The sequence below is a fragment of the Carica papaya genome, chromosome 6, assembly GCF_054855325.1.
Source record: "Carica papaya isolate Zhongbai chromosome 6, ASM5485532v1, whole genome shotgun sequence".
NCBI classification, from domain to species: Eukaryota; Viridiplantae; Streptophyta; class Magnoliopsida; order Brassicales; family Caricaceae; genus Carica; species Carica papaya.
Window position 1 is genome coordinate 3,957,955 of NC_142314.1, and position 19,803 is coordinate 3,977,757.

General features: G+C 37.1%; 2 protein-coding genes across 3 annotated transcripts; both read left to right on the forward strand.

Moving 5' to 3' along the window:
• The first annotated feature begins 2,001 nt into the window (after positions 1–2,001).
• LOC110816546 (Galactosyltransferase family protein) lies at positions 2,002–12,216 on the forward strand. Of its 2 annotated transcripts, none has more exons than XM_022044778.2 (11): positions 2,002–2,257; positions 8,825–8,927; positions 9,011–9,072; positions 10,061–10,272; positions 10,357–10,420; positions 10,511–10,583; positions 10,696–10,816; positions 10,939–11,026; positions 11,100–11,225; positions 11,310–11,419; positions 11,878–12,216. In XM_022044778.2, the coding sequence occupies exons 1-11, from the start codon at positions 2,151–2,153 to the stop codon at positions 12,024–12,026; spliced, it is 1,215 nt and encodes a 404-aa protein (XP_021900470.1). In that variant the 5' UTR covers positions 2,002–2,150; the 3' UTR covers positions 12,027–12,216. The 2 variants fall into 2 exon arrangements, with proteins under 2 accessions (XP_021900470.1, XP_088062789.1); XM_088206663.1 differs by lacking the exon at positions 2,002–2,257 and adding an exon at positions 2,779–2,874.
• A 3,309-nt stretch (positions 12,217–15,525) lies between these two features.
• On the forward strand, positions 15,526–19,141 carry CP5 (Polyketide cyclase/dehydrase and lipid transport superfamily protein). Its single transcript, XM_088206662.1, has 6 exons — positions 15,526–16,286; positions 16,393–16,555; positions 16,734–16,910; positions 16,999–17,082; positions 18,160–18,241; positions 18,391–19,141. The coding sequence occupies exons 1-6, from the start codon at positions 15,931–15,933 to the stop codon at positions 18,831–18,833; spliced, it is 1,305 nt and encodes a 434-aa protein (XP_088062788.1). The 5' UTR covers positions 15,526–15,930; the 3' UTR covers positions 18,834–19,141.
• The last annotated feature ends 662 nt before the right edge of the window (positions 19,142–19,803 follow it).

Here is a 19,803-nt window from a genome sequence, read left to right on the forward strand (position 1 = left end):
AATTTTCACTTATTATCTTTAAAATTATTTCCAATTTCATCTGTAATTTTTTTTTTCATAATTTTATATTAAATTTTTTGAAATTTTTTATACATTTTAGAATGTTAAAATTAATTTCGAGCCAAATTTTGTACCCAAATGTTACATAAGTTCTTTCTATTTTTTTTTATGTAAATTTTTATATCTTAAATTATATTAAAAATAAATTATTATTTATTTATAAATCTTAGTGAATGGAAAATAGATGGAAGGAAAGTAAGCGTGGGTGGGTCCCCTTCGTTCTCTCACGTTCTGCCTCTTTCTATTTTCCTTCACTCCTTCCCTCACCGCCTTCGGCTTCATCAGCCTGACACCCCGTTACGTACCAACATTCCCACTATTCTACTTCCATGAAATATATACATATATTTTTGTTCGACATAGTGTGTGTGTGTGTGTGTATATATATATATATAATTATAGCGGGTTTATTTTTCTTTAATTATTTTAATATAAGCTTTATTATGTATAATTAAATTATATTTGTAAAATTGTTCCTAATAACAAACTTTAAATAACTAGTAATTTATGTGGGAGAATAGTATTAGGGTGGGTAATGTAGCCATTTTTGAATTTTGAAATCTTTGTACAGAATGATGTAGGGACCACTTTTTCCTACCTTTCCATTTGACCAAACTACCCTTTCTTTCCCACTCTTTTTAAATTTTTTATTAATTTTTTAACACATCTTAAATAAATTAATATTCAAAATTGAAATTTCTATAGTTACATATGACTTAAATAATTACGTTACAAAACCATTGTTAATTATATTTTTAAATTATTATAATTATTTCAATTAAAAAATTTAATTATTATACAAAATTTATTTTTTTAATATTATAATAAATTTATTTTAATTTAATTATAACAGTTGTACCACGTAATTAATACTAACTCGTTTTAATTTCTTAAATTTGAGACTACGATGTATTGTAAACTCCGCGATTAAATCGAAGTGTTTAATAATCTTTTAATTTAATTACATATAAATACAAGATTTTCTCTTGCTTGCTAAGATAAACCAAGCAATTTGGTTGTATGAGACAATTTCTTGTAGATTGAGCACATGGAGCCCCTTAAATTATTTTCGGTACTTTGACTTTCTTTCTTTTATAATCCACATTACAAGTTTCATTAAAATTAAAACTATATTTTTTTATACTTGGTGATATAATTGAATTAATTTGTTTTAATTCTTAAAATTTAACAAATTAACTCTTAAAAATTAAGTACTTATTATAATTTAGTATTTAAATATAAAAAATATATAAAAACCTGCAGATTGCAGGACATGTTGATATCTCAAGCTCTTATTGTATATCACCTGAGAATTTAAGAGCAAAATTTGTATTTTTTTTTTATATAAAATATATACGTATATATATATATATATAAAGAAAATACCTCTCACCCACCACCCTTGGGTCCATTACCCAAGTTTATAATCATACCATATTTTCTACATTACTGGGTCCCCCCTTTTTTTTTTTAATTTTTAAAATAGTCTTACAGTTTATTAAATTATTAGATATAGAGAGGTTTACTTTATCAGCAGACTAAATTATACCAACAATAAAGCTAAGTTATCTGTTTTAAAGCAAATAATTAATCTCCTAAAAAAAGCAAGTAATTAAAAATTATAAGAAATAACTAAAAAAAAAAAAGATAATAAAGAGAAGGAAAAGCTGATGGGCCCACGGACGCGGACTTTTGTCATTCCAAGAAAAGTCAGGGGTAGTATTGGTAATAAACACTGGACTGGACTGTACCCTGTTCATCGCTGCCTGTCATTTTATTAAATTCCATATATTATTTTCTCGTGACAAAAACAATCAAACTTTACAAAGCATATATAATTTACAGGTGGCCCATTCCTTCCATTGTTTCTGATTGAGCTCACGAAAGCCGCCACCACCACCACTATCATCACCATCTCCATTTTTTGCGTATTTAAACAGAAACTTGATTAGTTTCTGTGGCTGTTGATGTTGTAGTCTCCTTCGTTGCTGTAGTTAATGGGGTCCTCTCTGTAATGCGCCTCTCGGATTGAAGAGGGAGGAAAGTTGATTTGGTTCCTTAAAGTTGAAGCTTTCTTTTGTTAATTCGACATGGGAATCGGCAGAACTCAAAAGGCCGTTGCCAATGGCGTTTCCACCAGATGGGTTGCTCTCTTCTGCATCGCCAGCTTTTTGTTGGGTGTTAGTGTTGTCGATAGGTTCTGTCTCTCTCTCTCTCTCTCTCTCTCTCTCTCTCTCTCTCTCTCTCTCTCTCATTCTCTTTCGCGAACTCAAGATCTTGTTTTGAGTGATCGGCTTTTAGATTTTCTTCAAAGCTAACTTTTTACTGTTTTCATCATCTTCAAACTATTCTTCTATTTTCTGAGTTTATTTTGGTGTTTTCAGTTGTTTTGATACAGAATTTGCATGGTAAATGTTAATGCATTTGGTCTGGATTCCTGGTGACTTTCTTTTAACCAGTGTTTGTTATCTGGGTGTCTGGCATTTTCTGTCCATTGTTAGTAATTGGTTAGCTTTTATTGTTCTTTTCTGTGTGCGAGATGCGCGTACTATGTATGAGTGTGTCTGTGTGAAATGGCGACAGTTAATGCCTCTTTTCCCGGCGGCTAATACTAGATTTGGAGGATTTGGTTGTAAATGCTGTCTGATTTCATGGCTTTTCTGGTAGTAGATTCGCTGACACTTTGGCTCCGGTCAAGTTTGTGGACTTTGTCAAAAGGGATTCAGTTGTTTGAAAGTTGGTCTTAGACAGTGGAAGTTTCAGGAGTTTCTTAAGGGCTAGTTGAAAAGCTTATGGAGGGAAGTCATTTTGCAGGTTAGTAAAGGGTTTCTTGAAAATGGGTGGAGTATAAGAGAGCAATTGGTTCCTCAGGATGTGTCTGTTGAACTTTTTAAAATTCTGAGTCATTTGGGATGTTGGGATTGTGATCTTTATCTTGATTTGATCTGGGAATTCTTCTGTCTTGTCATCAACCAAAGTCCAAATGCGGATAATTTCTCATGGGGGTGTGATTTAAATGCGGTATTCAATTATTTCTCTCCAGTTTTTCATGTTGATTCAAATAATTCTGTAGTCAGGGATGAAGATTGCAAAGGGAGGTGTTCCCTTGTTTGAGCCAATAGTGAAAATGGTGGCAATCCATGTTTACAATGTCAATTAGCATCGAAACATCTTAGTTGCTCACAAAGAAATTGACTTCTGAAGAATTACTGGGGCTGTAGTTGACTACAAATTTTCATATTAGTATTCGTTTTGGTATTACTTGAAGAATGTTAGACTACTTTTGGTAAAATATATCAAATATTTTTATTTTGTCTCCATTGAACAATATGGATATATATATATATATATATATATCCATTTCACTCTGTACAATTTAGTTTCACTGGGTTAAGCTCTATTTCAGCATACGCCCTCTTGCAACTCCACTAATTGCATCAACTACGCCCTTAGAGCAGATTATGCTTTGTTTTGCAGTTCTAATTGATTGTGATAGGTCCCAATCAGAAGCCTGATTAATTTGATAAGAAAATTTTCTCATTTGGGTGAGAAAAACCACAATTTGCTTGCAAATTTTTCGATGCCTCTTATTGCTGCAAATGAGTGTTTAAACAAATAAAATTTCTAATTGAATTTACCGATAAACTAGAGGAAAGGATTCAAAAATAAAAGATAAGCTTAAAGATAAGATTGAGCTGATTCTGGCTAACATATTTTCTGCATGTTTTCTTCTTCCTCTTCTGCACATTCTGCACATGTGCTTTTACTCAGTCCAAATACCGTTTGGGTTTGATGGTGGGACGTTGTGGTCTTTGCGGTTTATCATTACCTCCCCCTTTTTTGGGAACCTTGTCCTCAAGGTTCAGGTTGCCATAGTGTTTTTGCAGTGCTTCAACATTTTCCCATGTTGCATCTTCTCTTGGCAATTGTTTCCATTGGACCAAGTTTTCTTCTATAATGCGGGAGCCATGCTTTGCCCAACGGGCATCAAGGATGGCATCTGGCTGTAGAATGGGGTCCTCTTCATCTGTCATTGCTGGTAGTGCATCTGGCCAACTGGGGGAGTCTCCTATTTTCTTTTTGAGCATGGACACATGGAAGATTGGGTGTATTCGGGCCTCGGAAGGTAGTTGTAGTTTGTATGCGACTGGTCCGATCTTTTGTATGATTTTGTAGGGTCCATAAAAGCGACAAGCCAATTTGTGAAAAACTCACTTGAAGGCTGACTGCTGTCTGTGGGGTTATAGCTTAAGAAATATCCAGTCCCCTTCCTTAAATTAAACATCGCATCTCTTGACTTTGGAAAACTGTTGCATTCTGTTTTGTGTTGTTTGCATATTGGCCTTGAGCTGTCTGAGTAGCCCATCTCTAGTAGTTAACTGAACATCAACTTCGTCAATAGAAGTTGCACCTGGTTGGTACTTGGGAATAATTAGTGGTGGGCGACTGTAAAGAGCCTAAAATGGGGACATGCCAATGGTTGAGTGGTAGGTAGTGTTGTACCAAAATTCTGCCTATGAAAATATTGTGCTCCATTTGCGAGGTTGTTGGTGGCTAAAGCAACGTAACTATTGTTCTAGACACCGGTTGACTACTTCGGATTGCCCATCTATTTGCGAGTGGTAAGATGAGCTCATCTTTAGCTGGGTTCTTGAGAGCTTGAAGAACTCTTGGCAGAAATGACTAATAAATACTGGGTCTCGGTTGCTTATAATAGATCTCGGCATGCCATGCAATTTTACTACACTGTCCACAAATCTCTCGACTACAGTCTTGGCTGAGAACGGATGAGATAGAGCAACAAAATGAGCTGACTTACTGAGGCGGTCGACTACCACAAATATGACAGTTCTCCCATTGGAAGGGGGGGAGTCCTTCAATAAAATTCATGGTGATGTCATCCCATACCTGATATGGAATTAGCAAAGGTTAAAGAAGACCTGTCGGGGAGAGAGTTTCCACTTTTGTCCTTTGGCATGTATCAGAGGCCGAAACATACTGATGAACTGTTTTGCGCATTGTGGGCCAATAAAATTGTTGAGCTAGGCGTTTGTAAGTTCTTACTACGCCTGAATGACCTCCTGATGGAGAGTTATGAAATTCTTGGAGTAACTATTGACTAATCTCAGTATCTGGGGGTACCACTACCCGATTCTTATAGTAGACCAGCCCATTTTTCTCGGTGTACGGTTGCCTTGGGGTTGTCGGAGGCTAGTTTTTTAAGTTTCTGCATATAAGGATGCCCAAGTGTTGCCTTCTAGATGCTGTCCCAGATATTACAGTGGGGAGGGGATAGGTGATGCAAGATGGGGCTTCCTTCTTTACGAGAAAGGGCATCTGCAGCGGAGTTTTCTTTTCCTGGTTTGTAGAGAATCTCATAGTCATACCCGAAGAGCTTGGACATCCATTTCTATTGTTCTGGGGTAGTGATGCGCTGCCCTAGAAGATACTTGAGACTTCTCTGATCTGTCTTGATGAAAAATTTATGGCCAAGGAGGTAGGGTCTCCAGAGTCGTACAACCACGACTATTGCTAACATTTCTTTTGCATAGACGGACCAAGATTGCTTTGATATTCCGAGGGCCCTGCATATGTAGGCTATGGGTTTTCCATCCTGAGTGAGGACAACTCAAATTCCCTCTCCTGAAACATCTGTCTCAATGGTAAATGGCTCATTGAAGTTGGGTAAAACCAAGGTTGGTGTGGTGGTCATAGCTTTCTTCAAGTTCTCAAATGCTTCCCCTGCATCTGTTGTCCATTCAAATTTTCCTTTCTTTAACAGGTTGGTCAGTGATCTGGCTAAGAGTCTGTAATTGCACACAAACTTTCTACAGTACCTGGTTAAACCCAAGAAGCCTTTGAGTTCGGTGGTGTTGCTTGGTGGAGGCCAGTAGGTTTTAGCTTGAATCTTTTTCTTATCAACTTTTACTCCGCCAGAGGTGACAATGTGCCTCAGATATTCAATCTCTTGTAGCCCAAACTCACACTTCTTTAGCTTGAGAAAGAATTGATTTTGTTTTAAGACTTATAGTACTTGTCTCACATGATCAAGGTGGAGGGTCCAAGTAGTACTGTAAACCAAAATATCATCAAAAAATACTAGAACAAACTTACGGAGGAACGATCAGAACATGTCGTTCATGAGAGCCCGAAATGTGGAGGGGGTGTTTCATCGGGTGAAAGGCATCACCAAATATTCATAATGGCCACTGTGAGTCCAGAAGGCCATCTTGTACATATTAGGGGGTATACTCTGACTTGGTGGTACCCAGCTATGAGATCCAATTTAGTGAAAAAAGTGGTAACATGTAACTCGTCGAGCATGTCATACACGGTTGGGATAGGGAAGCGATCTTTGATGGTGACCGCATTGAGAGCCTTATAATCGGTGCAGAATTGTCAGGTGCTATCTTTCTTCCGTACTAGTAATATCGGGGATGAAAAGGGGTTGGTGTTGTGTTGTATGAGTCTGGTTTTAAGCATTGCATCCACCTGTTTCTCTATCTCAACCTTCTGAAAGTAGGCGTACCGGTATGGGCGGACATTCACCGGTTCAGCCCTTTCGCGGAGGTTGATGTGGTGGTCAATTTTTCTGGCAGGTAGCAATGAATCAGGTGTGCGGAAAATTGCTTGGAATTCATCCAAAATAGTTTTCATATCAGACTTGACTTCGACAGTGGGTGTGGTGGAGACGTTGGTCTTCACACAGAGGGCAAATACAGAGGGTCGTCTACTGAGTTCTCTGGCCATGGTGTTGCCGGAAGTGGGTTATATTGGTTCGGTCTACATGCCTTGCAAGTGGTGGAGCCAACAGTCTTTGGTGAACTCCATCGTCCCAGTTTTCCAATCACAACAGACCGGACCCAAGTTTTCTAGCCATTGTATGTCTAGAACCAAATCCAACCTGATTAGTGGTAAAGTAAAGAGAGTAAGTCGGAAGGGAATACCGTTTAATAGCACCGGGATATCCTCAAAGCGGCCTCGGCATCTTATCGGGTCGCCATTTGCGACCTTGACCAGCAAGGGAGGTGTCGGCACCACTGGGAGCTGCAGAGAGTTGGCGAGTCGCTCACTAATGAAGTTGTGAGTCGACCGGTTGTCAATGAGGGCAATGGATTCTTGTTTCTGAATGGTGGCACGGACCTTCATGGTTTTTGGAGTCAACCACCCCATGAGGGCATAGAGGGAGATTTCTGGTTCATCGGGCCTTGCTTCCTCTTCGTCTTCTTTATTCCTGCCTTTGAGGAGTAGGAGTTGCGGTCGTTTGCACCAATGGCTTGCAGTGAACTTCTTGTCACAATGGTAGCACAAATCCTATGTGCGGCAGCGTTGTGCCTCGTTCCAAGAGAGTCGTCGAGGTGGAACATTTGTAGCCGCTAGGGTTTCTAGTGGACCGGTCGGATTTCGAGGGACCCGGATCAACCTCTTCTGTCGGATTTCGAGTTGCTCCTCCCTTATGTGGGCCAGGCTGGTTGCCTCTTTCAGTGTTTTGGGCCTGAACATGTGGATACTTCCGCGATTTCGGGTTTAAGCCCGCCGATGAAAGTGCCCACCAGCGGTTTCTGGGTCCAACCCTGCACTTGATTGCCCTGCACTTGATTGCCCAACTTCTCAAACTCCTTCTGGTATTCGGGTAATGGGCCGGACTGCTTCACACGGGATAGAGCCTCATCAAAGTCTTCGCACTCCGTCAACCTGAATCAAGCCCAAAGCTCCTCCTGAAAGATAGCCCACGTGACCTCTCTCCCTTCTTCTCTATCTGTGCGGTGAAGCCACTACCACCACTGGTTGGCTTCGCCCGTCAGGAAGCTAAGAAGACCTTCTGGTTGTTGGTGATGTTATGGAAGTCGAAGAATTGCTCGGTTTGGTTACACCATTCAGTCAGGTCGTCTTTGTCGAAGGTGGGAAAGTCCAACTTTGTAATTTTGGAACCAAACATCGGCCCCCTTCCGTCTGCTCTGGAACTTCTTCGCGAGGCAAATGCGATTGCTTGGGACGATCGGTGGTGTTGCTGCTAGCCCCCTCCCTATTGAGCATCAGGGAGTCAACGAGTCGTCGGGCGGTATGTTCGAGCTGAAGCATGTGGTCGACCAGGCCAATCTCCATTCGGCTGAGATGGTCCTGCATTTCGTCCACACTGTTTTCCAGGTTTTCTATCCTTTCTTTGTTGGTGGCCATGCCTTTGATACTAATTGATAGGTCTCAATCAGAAGCTTCTTTAATTTGATAAGAAAATTTTCTCGTTTGGGTGAGAAGAACCACAATTTGTTTGCAAATTTGTCAATGCTTCTTATTGCTGCAAATGAGTGTTTAAATACATAAAATTTCTAACTGAATCTACCATTAAACTAGGGGAAAGAATTCAAAAATAAAAGATAAGCTTAAAGATAAGATTGAGCTGATTCCGGCAAGCATTTTCTACACGTTTTCTTCTTCCTCTTCTGCACGTTCTGCACATGTGCTTTTACTCAGTCCAAATACCGTTTGGGTTTGATGGTGGGATGTTGTGGCCTTTGCGGTTTATTAGATTGTTTATTTGTTGACTTTTCGTGAAGTCCCATTCTTACGATCTTTATGTGATATGATTTTGCCTTTTTCTAATTCTGCTCTTAAGGGCTCAATTTACCAGTTTCCTATGCATCCTCACATGTTGCAGCATGTTCTTGCTTATTTTCTCTGCTTCATTTCATTGAATCTTGATTATAAAACATGGGTTTTACAGGTGAAGGTGGTCATTAATGAGATTTTGTGTTTGGTTGTATAGGTTTTGGTCTATTCCTGATCCAGTCAAAATGGATGAGGGAGCTTCTTCCACGGAAGAACATCAATCAAAAGCACTTCACCCCATAGTTAATTGTGAGAAGAAGGCAAGTAAGAAAAATAAAGCTTTAAGAAGCTTTACTGCTTTGTAATAATGGATTATTTTTTTTTATTTTGTATGTTATTACAGGATGCCTCTGTACAGGAGGGCGATATCCTTTCTCAGGTCTCTCAAACTCATGATGTAATCTTGTAAGTTACTTTTTCTTGCTGAGTAGTCTTTGTAAGGATCTTGAATCTTCCTTGAGGGTTTCTTCTGGTATCTTTTCAGATTTCCTATGAGAGCATTCAAGTGATTGTTAAAGTTACAATACCAAACAGCACGAGATCATTATTTGACTGAATTTATTGTCTATTTTAGTTTTATTTATTTATTTCTACTGTTAGTGGAGAAGTTAATAGATTTTGGTTTCCTATTATTTGGAGACTTGTCGTTGATGGAGAAGTTAGTGACAGAGAATATGACTTGGTTAGTGGGGAAGTTAATGATAGAGAATAAGAGAACATAATTTGATTAGTGGAGAAGTTAGTGGCAGAGAATAAGAGAGCATAGCTTGATTAATGGGGAAGTTAATGGCAGGGAACATGACTTATATGAGCTCTTAGGGACTAGTTGGGTGATTTCTGGGACTATGAGGGGGAAAATTTGGGCTTGGGATGGGCTTACCTGCAAATGTAATGTTGTCAACTTGATTTCTTTGACTGTTTTTTGGGTTCTTTGGAAAGAAAGAAATGCTAGAGTCTTTGATGGTAAAGGGTTAGGTCTGTATAAATTAAGAGATAGGTGGATTAACTATTTTGGGACTAGTTTGTTGGGTTATAATATTGTTAGGGATGAGGATTGTGGAGATATCATTGGCATACTAACTACTTTGTAAATCTCCATGGGTTGGTACGCCCCTTTTTTTTGGTACTTTGTTAATATACAAGTTACATTTTATTTCAAAAAAAAAATATGCCCATAAAAGACAGCCTATTTAAATGAATTTATTCCTTTGTAGCTTCACTTACTGTTTTGTGATTTATCTTTCTTTGAGTACATTTCCTCTTTCATCTCTGCAATGTTTATATTTTGTTGTGACTCTTTTGTTGTGTTCCTCAACAGTAATGACGTTGGTTGCTAAAATGTATATAAAACTAAAGATGACATTTATGACTATTAATGCTGATATACTTTCAGGACACTAGACAGAACAATCTCTTCATTGGAAATGCAGCTAGCTGCAGCAAGAGCTGCCAAAGCTGACAGTGAGGTAGGATCTCCAACAGTTACACAATCAGGAACTGAGCAGTTGAAGGACCGGCAGAAGGTTTTCTTTGTGATGGGAATAATTACAGCATTCAGCAGCAGAAAACGACGGGACTCAATCAGAGAAACTTGGATGCCAAAAGGTCCAGCTAAATAATTCTGGTGTTCACTTATAGGATGAATAAGTCCAGATATTAACAAAATAAGTCTGAAATTTTCCATTTCAGGCGACGAGTTGAAGAAGTTGGAGAAGGAGAAGGGAATTATAATACGATTTGTTATAGGACACAGGTAGCAGTCTCCTCAATTTGGTAGGATTAGCATACTGATTTATCGTTTTGGTTTTGATTAATAGAGACCGTAAAATCTTGTGGTTTCCAGTGCAACTCCTGGTGGTGTCTTGGATCGGGCTATTGAAGCAGAAGAAGAGCAGCACAAGGATTTCTTGCGATTGGTATGATGATAATTCGCCTAAGCTTTTTCTTTTAACAATCATTTACCTGGAATATTTGCTGAGCCTGTCAGAAAAGACTTGCTGATAAGTTATCCTGTTGCTTATCTTGCAGAATCACATCGAGGGCTATCATGAATTGTCTTCAAAAACTCAAATATACTTCTCAACTGCTGTGGCTAAGTGGGATGCTGATTTCTACATCAAAGTTGATGATGATGTCCACATTAATCTCGGTAAGTTTATGTGCCTGTTTTTGGGCTTAACATGCATGTCTCTACTTCAAGAATAGCACGAGCATGTCTAATTAATATGTGGCATATGTTGGAGAAACTTAATTGATTTTAACAATTTCCAGGGATGGTTGGTTCCACTTTGGCCCGTCACAGATCAAAACCGCGTATTTATATTGGTTGTATGAAGTCTGGACCCGTCCTAGCACAGAAGTAAGTTCTCAAGCTTACACTATATGTCGTTTGCATATATCAGCATCAAATTTACCTGGACCATTATGTGCAGAGGGGTTAAGTACCATGAACCAGAATACTGGAAATTCGGTGAGGAGGGAAATAAGTATTTTAGGCATGCGACAGGGCAAATATATGCAATCTCCAAAGATTTGGCAACCTATATTTCAGTAAACCGGTGAGCCCTTACGGAATGTTAAATCATTCCACTTTGTGTTATTTACCATTATACCCTTCGCTAATCATATTTTATTATTGTTAGGCACATACTTCATAGGTATGCAAATGAGGATGTTTCCCTGGGTTCTTGGTTTATTGGTCTCGATGTAGAGCATATCGATGATAGAAGCCTCTGCTGTGGAACACCCATGGGTAAGATGGTTGATTATGTGTTGAAAAATTATTTGAGAAGTTCAGTTCGTTTTTTCTAACATCATTGATTGTGTCCAATATTTTAAAAGTTTAACACGATAGAAAATGACTAGATTCATTATTTAAACATTGACATGATCCCTCAACCTTCCTCACTTACAAGCCCACTTAGTTGAAAGCATGAATCGAACACAAGCCTCATATCTTGTGCTGAAATTTGATTGACAAAGAAATAAGCGGTAGTCAAAATTTGACCTTTAGACTTTTGGCTTCAATATCATGTGAAATAATATAATATAATTAATCACCAAAAGCTTAATGATTAAAATTTGAACTTCAGATCATCAGTTATCTGTTTAAATTCCTATTCATTTGTCTGCTGGGACGACCAGCAAGCTCAATAGTAGACACCCTTTGAAACTAAACTTTTACTGATACTATTAGCATGACATTGATAGATTGTGAGTGGAAAGCCCAAGCGGGCAACCCCTGTGCAGCATCGTTTGACTGGAGCTGCAGTGGCATTTGCAAGTCTGTGGAGAGAATGGATGAAGTGCACCAGCGGTGTGGGGAAGGTGACGGAGCTATCTGGCATACAAGCTTCTGAAACATGACATATGATGAATGTAAATTGATTATGTTAGATCAAACCCTTTGTCGATACAGTGCCATCTGCCCGAATTTTGGTTGTTTGTTGCCTCGGGACAGCTGGTACATGATTAAACGAAATCAATGAAGAGAAAATATGGATTCTCTTTTGCGAAAAGAGAAGTTAAAGTGATTTCCCATGGATGAAATTCCATTTCCATGTATTATATTATCGTGCTCCCGATGCACCATGCCTTAAAAAGCAATTATCGAGTATCTGATTGTAATCCCCTAACTTTTTTCATAGTAATTAATATTTATGTAGAAAAATTAGGCATCAAAGATCTTTCCCATTTGATTTTGTCATGTGGAACACATGGATTTGTAATTGGTTCCTATATTTTGAATTGAGCGGATTTACAGAAAAAAGAAGAGAGAGAGAGAGATGCGTTACCCAGAAAAAGAAATCCAGCCGGGAAGGTTTTTAGTGAGGTCTGAGTTTGAAAGACATGTGAAACTAATGGTTGGTACGGCAGAAATCATGACTCAAAGTGAGAAAACTGAGATCTGTTTGGCAGCCGAGAATCCTGAATTCAAAACTCCCCTTCCCCCACACCAACAGTATTTCTCTGGGTATATTCAAAAATTTGGACGGAAAAATTATTTTCCTCTTCCTTGAATATAAATTATTATTCTCCATCAATTAGAATATTTCATGATGGACCAAAGATTTTGATGGTACCAAATATTTGTAAAGATTCAATTATCACAAACAAGTCAAAATCAATGCCGTGTTTTCTCTACGGATCACATCTGACTTGGAAACTGAAAAAGATAAAGAACATGTGGTCAATGCCCGAAAATCAAACATGCACCGCACGAGCAGTATAAATACAAAGTTAAAAAGTGATTTTGGTTTAGTCTAACCCAGTTTAAGGTGTTGACAAATTAAACCCTTAGCTTAATTTGACTTACGATTGGTTATATATATATATATATATATATGTATGTATGTATGTACGTATTTGCATAATATTTTAAGTCAACAATCATCACCTCCACGAGAGGCAGCTCGGGACCGAGTTTGGCAACAAGGGAACACACACGCTAATCAACAACTTAAATTAAATAAATAATAAACTAAGTACTTGTAATAATTATTATTAAATTGCTTAATTAATCTTCAACCAATATATTTATGATATCACCAAAAGAATATTCTTTAGTGGCAAGTGTTTTACAATAAATTTATAAATAATGTAATTAATTATTTTACAAATATTCAAATAAAATATATCTATAAACACTATTTTACAAATATTCAAATGTACCGTACCGCGCAGAGCACTAGACCAGCATTATTTATTAACGTCTCTCTCCCTGCTAAGTTGAAACTTTCAACTCGCTAAAAGTATATGCATGATATATATACATTCACACGTGTGTATATTGTAATGAAGATTGAAATCCTCCTATAGTTTGACCAAAGATAAATGTTGACCCCCTTTTTAATTAATTACCACCATCCTATTCCATTAATCTAACCCTAACACTGAGTATCAAATTATTGTTATAATTAAATTTGCCTTTCGGATGTGCCAGCTACCTCATCCATCATTTTATTAATTTTATATCATCCGAAATTATTGTATTTACTAAAATCATAACGACAGGTTCAAATTTTTTGTATAATTAATATTTTAAATTATGATTAAGGATTAAATATTATATTAAGACGAAGTAGATCGATATAAAAAGTCAGCTACTGTATATTTGGTGTAACATTTGGTTCTTAGATAGAAAAACTGAATAACCAGTTTAGTCCCAATTTGGCCAGTAAATAAATAAATAAATAAAATCAAAATTCTCAAAATTTAAAATAAAAACCATAATCTGATCCTAAACTAAAAAGTCACTCCCCCTTAAAATCAATTGCCACTGCCCATTAAAGTCATTAATTTTGTTACTGTTCCGAAATCGAGTATATTGCATGACTTGAAGTCTGTAACTTGCTTAGGCCTCAAATCTAGCTCCAACACCTTAGCTCTTAGGCAATAAGGCCCTCACTCCAACACCTCTCACTTGTCAGCTTTCACTCTACAGATCCAGTAGTTCCTCCTCTCAACACATGCTCGTTGCTCTCTTCAGTCCCTCAACTCAGCTCTCACTTGAGTCACCTATCCTAACTCTTTGCAACCTTGGCCTTTGAGGCCTTGTTCATTCTCCAACTCCAGCAACACCTCCTCTCAGCTCATGCTTGTTGCTTTTCTCAATCCATCAACTCCAGTTCATTGCTCGTTACTCATTTATATATAAATTATTTATGATTTTATTTTATGTTTTAATAAAAAAATATGATCCATTTTAGTCAGAATCAAAAAATTCAATTTATACTGAATTAAACTAAATCTAATATAGTATAATTGTCTATTAGAGAGTTACAGATTTTTTCAGTACTAATTCAATTTATAATAAGAGGTTGAATTCAATTATAGTGAAACTTGTTTAAAAGTGTTTTGTTATCATCACCAATTATGAATATAAAAAAGTTATACATTAATATTAGATGAATTTTAAGAAGGTAATGAGAATAAGATTTGAAACGAGAAATTTATTGTTAAGATTCTAAAATTTCGATATCTTTATCTTTTAACTCTATTTAAAAAGATTTATTAAATAATTGTCAGTACTTCTTTATTTTTATCCATAAATTTTTTTAGGAAATATAGGTACGTTTATTTTCATGTCATACACGTGTGCATAGTTAGTTTTTTTACTCTATCTTTACTTTCTTAACTATTAATTCAATTTTTTTAATCTAATAATAAACTTTATTTTTATTAAACAGTATTTCAATTCACAAAAAGTGAAAAAAAAAAAAAAAATTGAGGATCTCCATTAATCACATTCAAAACAAAAAAAGTTATAATGTGCTATAAATAACATATTGAATGACGTAATAATTCAAAATATTTTAAAAAATACATTGCGTAATTTATGGAAGAATTTAATATAAACCAACTTGTTTTGGTTCAATTTTTATGGGTCATAAATTGTTTTATTTTCTACACTTTTCAATTACGTCACCTAAAAATAGTAAAATAATAATATTAATAAAAAAAGTTTGAAAGGTGAAAAAAAAATGTGAAGTAAAATCCAAAAGGGAAACGTGAAAAACGAGGATGCGGCGACTACAAAGACGTGTAAGGTAGTGGTGGGGAGGCAATAGCCAATAGAAAAGCTTAAATAAATAGTAAAACGCACACAATAACTTCATAAAACGACATCCTTTGCCCAACTCCCAATCTACCACCAACTCAGACCGTAACTCCTCCACTCAGTTCTTATCCCCTTCTCCTCCATTTCTTTTTCGCCACTTCGTTACCCATTTTGATTTTTTGCCCAAACGCTTTCCTCACTTTGGTCCAAATTATACACAACAGAAGAGCGCAACCTCATTACCAATATAATATTATATATATATATATATGTTTGTATAGACGTATCAAGCTCTGGTAAGCCGAGGGGGAAAATTGGTATAATAGTCTGAAATGGGCCTACGGTAATCCTGCCAACAGCTCTCTCTACCGCTGATAACAGAATCCTTATCTTCATCGCTGCTTAATCTTTTGTCTCCTTCTCTCGGCTGTGTTCTTTGCAATACCCATATCTTTATCTCTTATTCAATTCAGTCCCCCCCTCCTCTCTCTCTTCTTCTTTTTCTTCTTTTTCTTTCATTTCTTTGGTTTGGTATCTCTGGTTGGTGTCTTCAAGGGTTTTCTTCCTTAAAAACCCTCGAAAAATCGCTGTGCTTAACGCTGACTTTTCTGATTGAATCGAGGGTTTTTCTTATTTTTCCGCTTTGATTGTCTGTGACTTTATCTGGGTCATTTTTGGATATTCCTGGTTTTGCTCCGGCTGATATGGGTTTAGCTTCGGTTTTCCTGGAGATTCTGAGGAAGCCCACGATTGGAGATGTGTTTAGTGAGCTCATGGTGCTTATAGCGCCGTTGTGGATTGCAGTGATTTTTGGAGTTCTTGTCGGCTGGGCATGGAAGCCCAAATGGGCCAACTTGGGAAGAGAAATGTTCGATTGCGTCTCTTCTGCAAACGCTTCCGGGAAATCTGAAACGTCAACTTCTTCCGCCATCGCTTCTTTTCCGTGCTTGAATTTCGTCAAGCTTCAGTTGCCCAATTACATCCCTTGGATTGCCGATGACCGAGTCCGAGAGGACTCAATCTCTGCGCCGTCGAACCAAAGCACTGCTACTGATTGCAGGTTTGTGAAAATTCTTTCAAATTTTTGTATGTATAGCTTGTTTTACTCGATTTTTTGTTATCTTCCCCTTGGATAAATGAAATAGCTGACAGCTTAACTTCTGCAGTTCATCGCAGCTGGAAAAGGATAAAAACGCGCTTGTGACGGAGGAGGATTTAGAGCATTTATGCAAGTTAGTTGAGGTTAAAGATGGAGGTCCAGCTTGGATTCAGATGATGGATCGGTCTACTTCAACTATGAGTTATCAAGCTTGGCGGAGAGATCCTGCGGTAAAATTTCTTCCATTCCACCTGATGGATATTGCTAAATTTTTGTCTTTTTGATTGCATAATTAGCAAGAAAAGCATTTTGAAGGTTAACTTTTCACCCTGTTTAAATTTGTTAGCTTCTGTGTAATTATTCAGTCTACTCAAGTTATTGATTGAATTTATTTGGTGGGTATGATAGACTGGTCCTCCCCAATACCGTAGCAGAACTGTCTTTGAGGATGCTAGTCCTGAGATGGTTAGGGATTTTTTCTGGGATGATGAATTTCGTTTGAAGTGGGATGACATGCTTGTATATGCTGGAATTTTGGAGGAATGCCCTACTACTGGAGCTATGGTTGTTCACTGGGTGCGAAAGGTTGGATTCTGTTCTACTTCGTCTTTGCTTTCCTCAATTCTCTTGCTTTCTTGAATTATCTTATGTTTTAAATGCTTTCTTTGTGCAGTTTCCGTTCTTCTGCAGTGATAGAGAGTACATGATAGGGCGGCGAATTTGGGAATCAGGACGATTATATTACTGTGTTACAAAGGTATGTGAATGCAAAAGCTCTCTGCTTCTTCCCTGATCTTGTACCAGACTTGAAATTCATATACCTGCATTTATTTAGCTCCTCTATAAATTGATATTGTTGAGTCTAATTGGTTTGTAGTTGGGTTTTAGAGGGCTAGAATCTTAGCATCAGAATGTATAAATCAACTTACTGGTTTTGATTTGAATGTTTGATGAAGTCTTATAAAGAGAGTCAAGTTGAGTGGAGTTGGCAGGATCCATTCACTGTGTTTACGGTTTTTGTCTGGATAATGAAGTCTCAGATGAAAAGTTTTCCTGGGTTGAGACTATAAGATTATATATGTATTTTTTGAAATAATCAAACAAAATTCATCATCCCAGAAAAAATCCCTAACCATATCTCAGGACTAGCATCCTCAAAGACAGTTCTGCTACGGTATTGGGGAGGACCAATCTCAGGATCTCTCTACCAAGCTTGATAACTGATAGTTGAAGTAGACAGATCCATCATCTGAATCCAAGCTGGACCTCCATCTTTAACCTCAACTAACCTGCATAAATGCTCTAAATCCTCCTCCGTCACAAGTGCCTTTCTTTCCTTTTCCAGCTGTGACGAACTTCAATCAGTAGCAGTTCAGATGAGATTATAATTTTGCAATGGCATGCTAGTTGTTTGCCTATAATTGCCAAGGAGCTAAAGAAAATTTTCTTGGTAAAGACTATAAGATTATATGACTATACAAAAGTAGAATGGCATGCTAGTTGATTGCCAACAACTGCCAAGCAGCTCAAGCCTCCTTGATTCCATTCAGAAATGCGCCTCCTTTAAGAACTGAAGTACGCTAAAAGACTTAGTTGAGCTGATAATGTGGAAAAATGGTTATATGTTAGCTGATAATGTAAAACTCGGTTGGTTTATGGTTTACATTGCCATCTGGGAGAACCAGATGTTCACTGCTGCTGGCAATAAATTCGCTAGGGCATTTAGTTTTGTTGCCTGCGATTGTTTTCAGTTGCATTGCTGATCATATTTCTTCATTTTCAGAATGCTTCCTTCAGTTTGCTTTTATTAAGTGTTTGTATGTTCTTCCTTTAGGGAGTACCTTACCCCTCTATGCCAAGACACAACAAGCCACGGCGAGTTGACCGTTACTATTCAAGTTGGTGCATTCGTGCGGGTAATTTTTCATATATTGTTCGTATAAAATGTTTCTCTATTGTAAGCATAGTGCCTTGTTTGGCTCTTCACTTGATGAATTTTTCTTATTCATACCATAACCTCCGAAAGATCTATGATTAACAAATCTCTTTGTTGGATTTAAATCAGTTGAATCGAGAAGGGGTGATGGGCAGCTGACTGCGTGTGAAGTATTACTGTTCCATCATGAGGATATGGGTATACCTTGGGAAATTGCCAAGCTTGGAGTGAGGCAGGGCATGTGGGGAGCAGTCAAGAAAATCGACCCTGGTTTGCGTGCGTATCAGAAGCAGAGAGCATCCGGAGATCCATTGTCACGGTGTGGATTCATGGCTCGGATCAACACCAAAGTAAGTCCAGACTACCTGAGGTCCTTGGAAGACAATGACACTGATTTATCAGCGGTTGAAATTTCAAATTCATCAGAGAAACCATTAGGGAAAAATATACCTAAGCTTCTAGTGGTTGGAGGAGCTATTGTTCTTGCTTGTAGCCTTGACCGCGGACTCCTAACTAAGGCAGTCATCTTTGGTGTTGCCAGACGGTTTGCGAAAATTGGAAGGAGGTTGTGATCAAAGATTTTTTTTTTTTTTGTTTTTTTTCTCCATGATTCCGATAGTGCAAGCCAAAGAAGCCACAGTAAAAAGCGGGTAATGGATTTCCCGACTTGCTACAGTTTTTATAAGATGGGAAAGAAGAATTCTTTTGTGTGATATTTGAGCCATGACAAAGCTGCATCGGATGTAAAAGAAGTAGAGATTAGAAAATAGAGATGATAGAGTTGTAACTTTCTTTCTTCCTTCTTTTGTTTTTTTTTCTTTCCCCCACCCGGAAAAGATTGGCAGTGGAAATAACAAATTTTCAGCTTCCTTTTCGTTCACTCTTTATCTTGCTGACATGAAATGCAATGCTTTTAGCTAAAAAGCACATGATGGTGTCCTCCAAAACGTTGCTAGTGGCCAGGAAACCCGGTGGTGACGATCTCCAGTTCATCAACGCAAGTTGATATTTCCCGTGATTTGATTACTCTTCTCTTCGAAGTACGAAGAAGCACTTGTATTTTTAAACGCAACAAAAGATATTTATTCCGGAGAGAAAAAGCGGCGTGCAATTCGTGTTTCTTCTACTAATCTCTCCATTAATCCAATCATATTCTTTATTATTAATTTCTTTACTAATTAAATAAATTTAAGTTAATATTTTTAATTATTGATTTTAGATAAATAAAAAAAAGTAACTATTGTTTTCTTCCATTAGATCATTAAATACTGTTTCAAAAAATTAAAATTATTAATTTAATTGGGTTAAAAAAAACATTTTAAAAATAAAAAAAAAATTATATCTAATTTGATGCAGTTGAAATTAGTTATTCTAAAACTGACAAATTATTGCATTTTTTAATCCATTATTCTAATTTTATGTATATAAATTAATTTTTTTGTTATTTCTAGATTTGCATAAAATTTTTAAGTTTTAAATATAAATCCACAGAAGAATTTTTGAGTGTTTTTAATATACTTAAAAAGTATGGAATTTATAAAA

What these genes read in the sequence shown, in the direction of transcription:
- CP5 (XM_088206662.1), top strand. Translation starts at nt 15,931, where the DNA reads ATGGGTTTAGCTTCGGTTTTCCTGGAGATTCTGAGGAAGCCCACGATT. An exon ending in CTTGGCGGAGAGATCCTGCG is followed by an intron (nt 16,556 to 16,733) that starts GTAAAATTTCTT and finishes TGGGTATGATAG; the next exon opens with ACTGGTCCTCCCCAATACCG. An exon ending in TTGTTCACTGGGTGCGAAAG is followed by an intron (nt 16,911 to 16,998) that starts GTTGGATTCTGT and finishes TTCTTTGTGCAG; the next exon opens with TTTCCGTTCTTCTGCAGTGA.
- LOC110816546 (XM_022044778.2), top strand. Translation starts at nt 2,151, where the DNA reads ATGGGAATCGGCAGAACTCAAAAGGCCGTTGCCAATGGCGTTTCCACC. An exon ending in TAGTTAATTGTGAGAAGAAG is followed by an intron (nt 8,928 to 9,010) that starts GCAAGTAAGAAA and finishes ATGTTATTACAG; the next exon opens with GATGCCTCTGTACAGGAGGG. An exon ending in GGACCCGTCCTAGCACAGAA is followed by an intron (nt 11,027 to 11,099) that starts GTAAGTTCTCAA and finishes CATTATGTGCAG; the next exon opens with AGGGGTTAAGTACCATGAAC.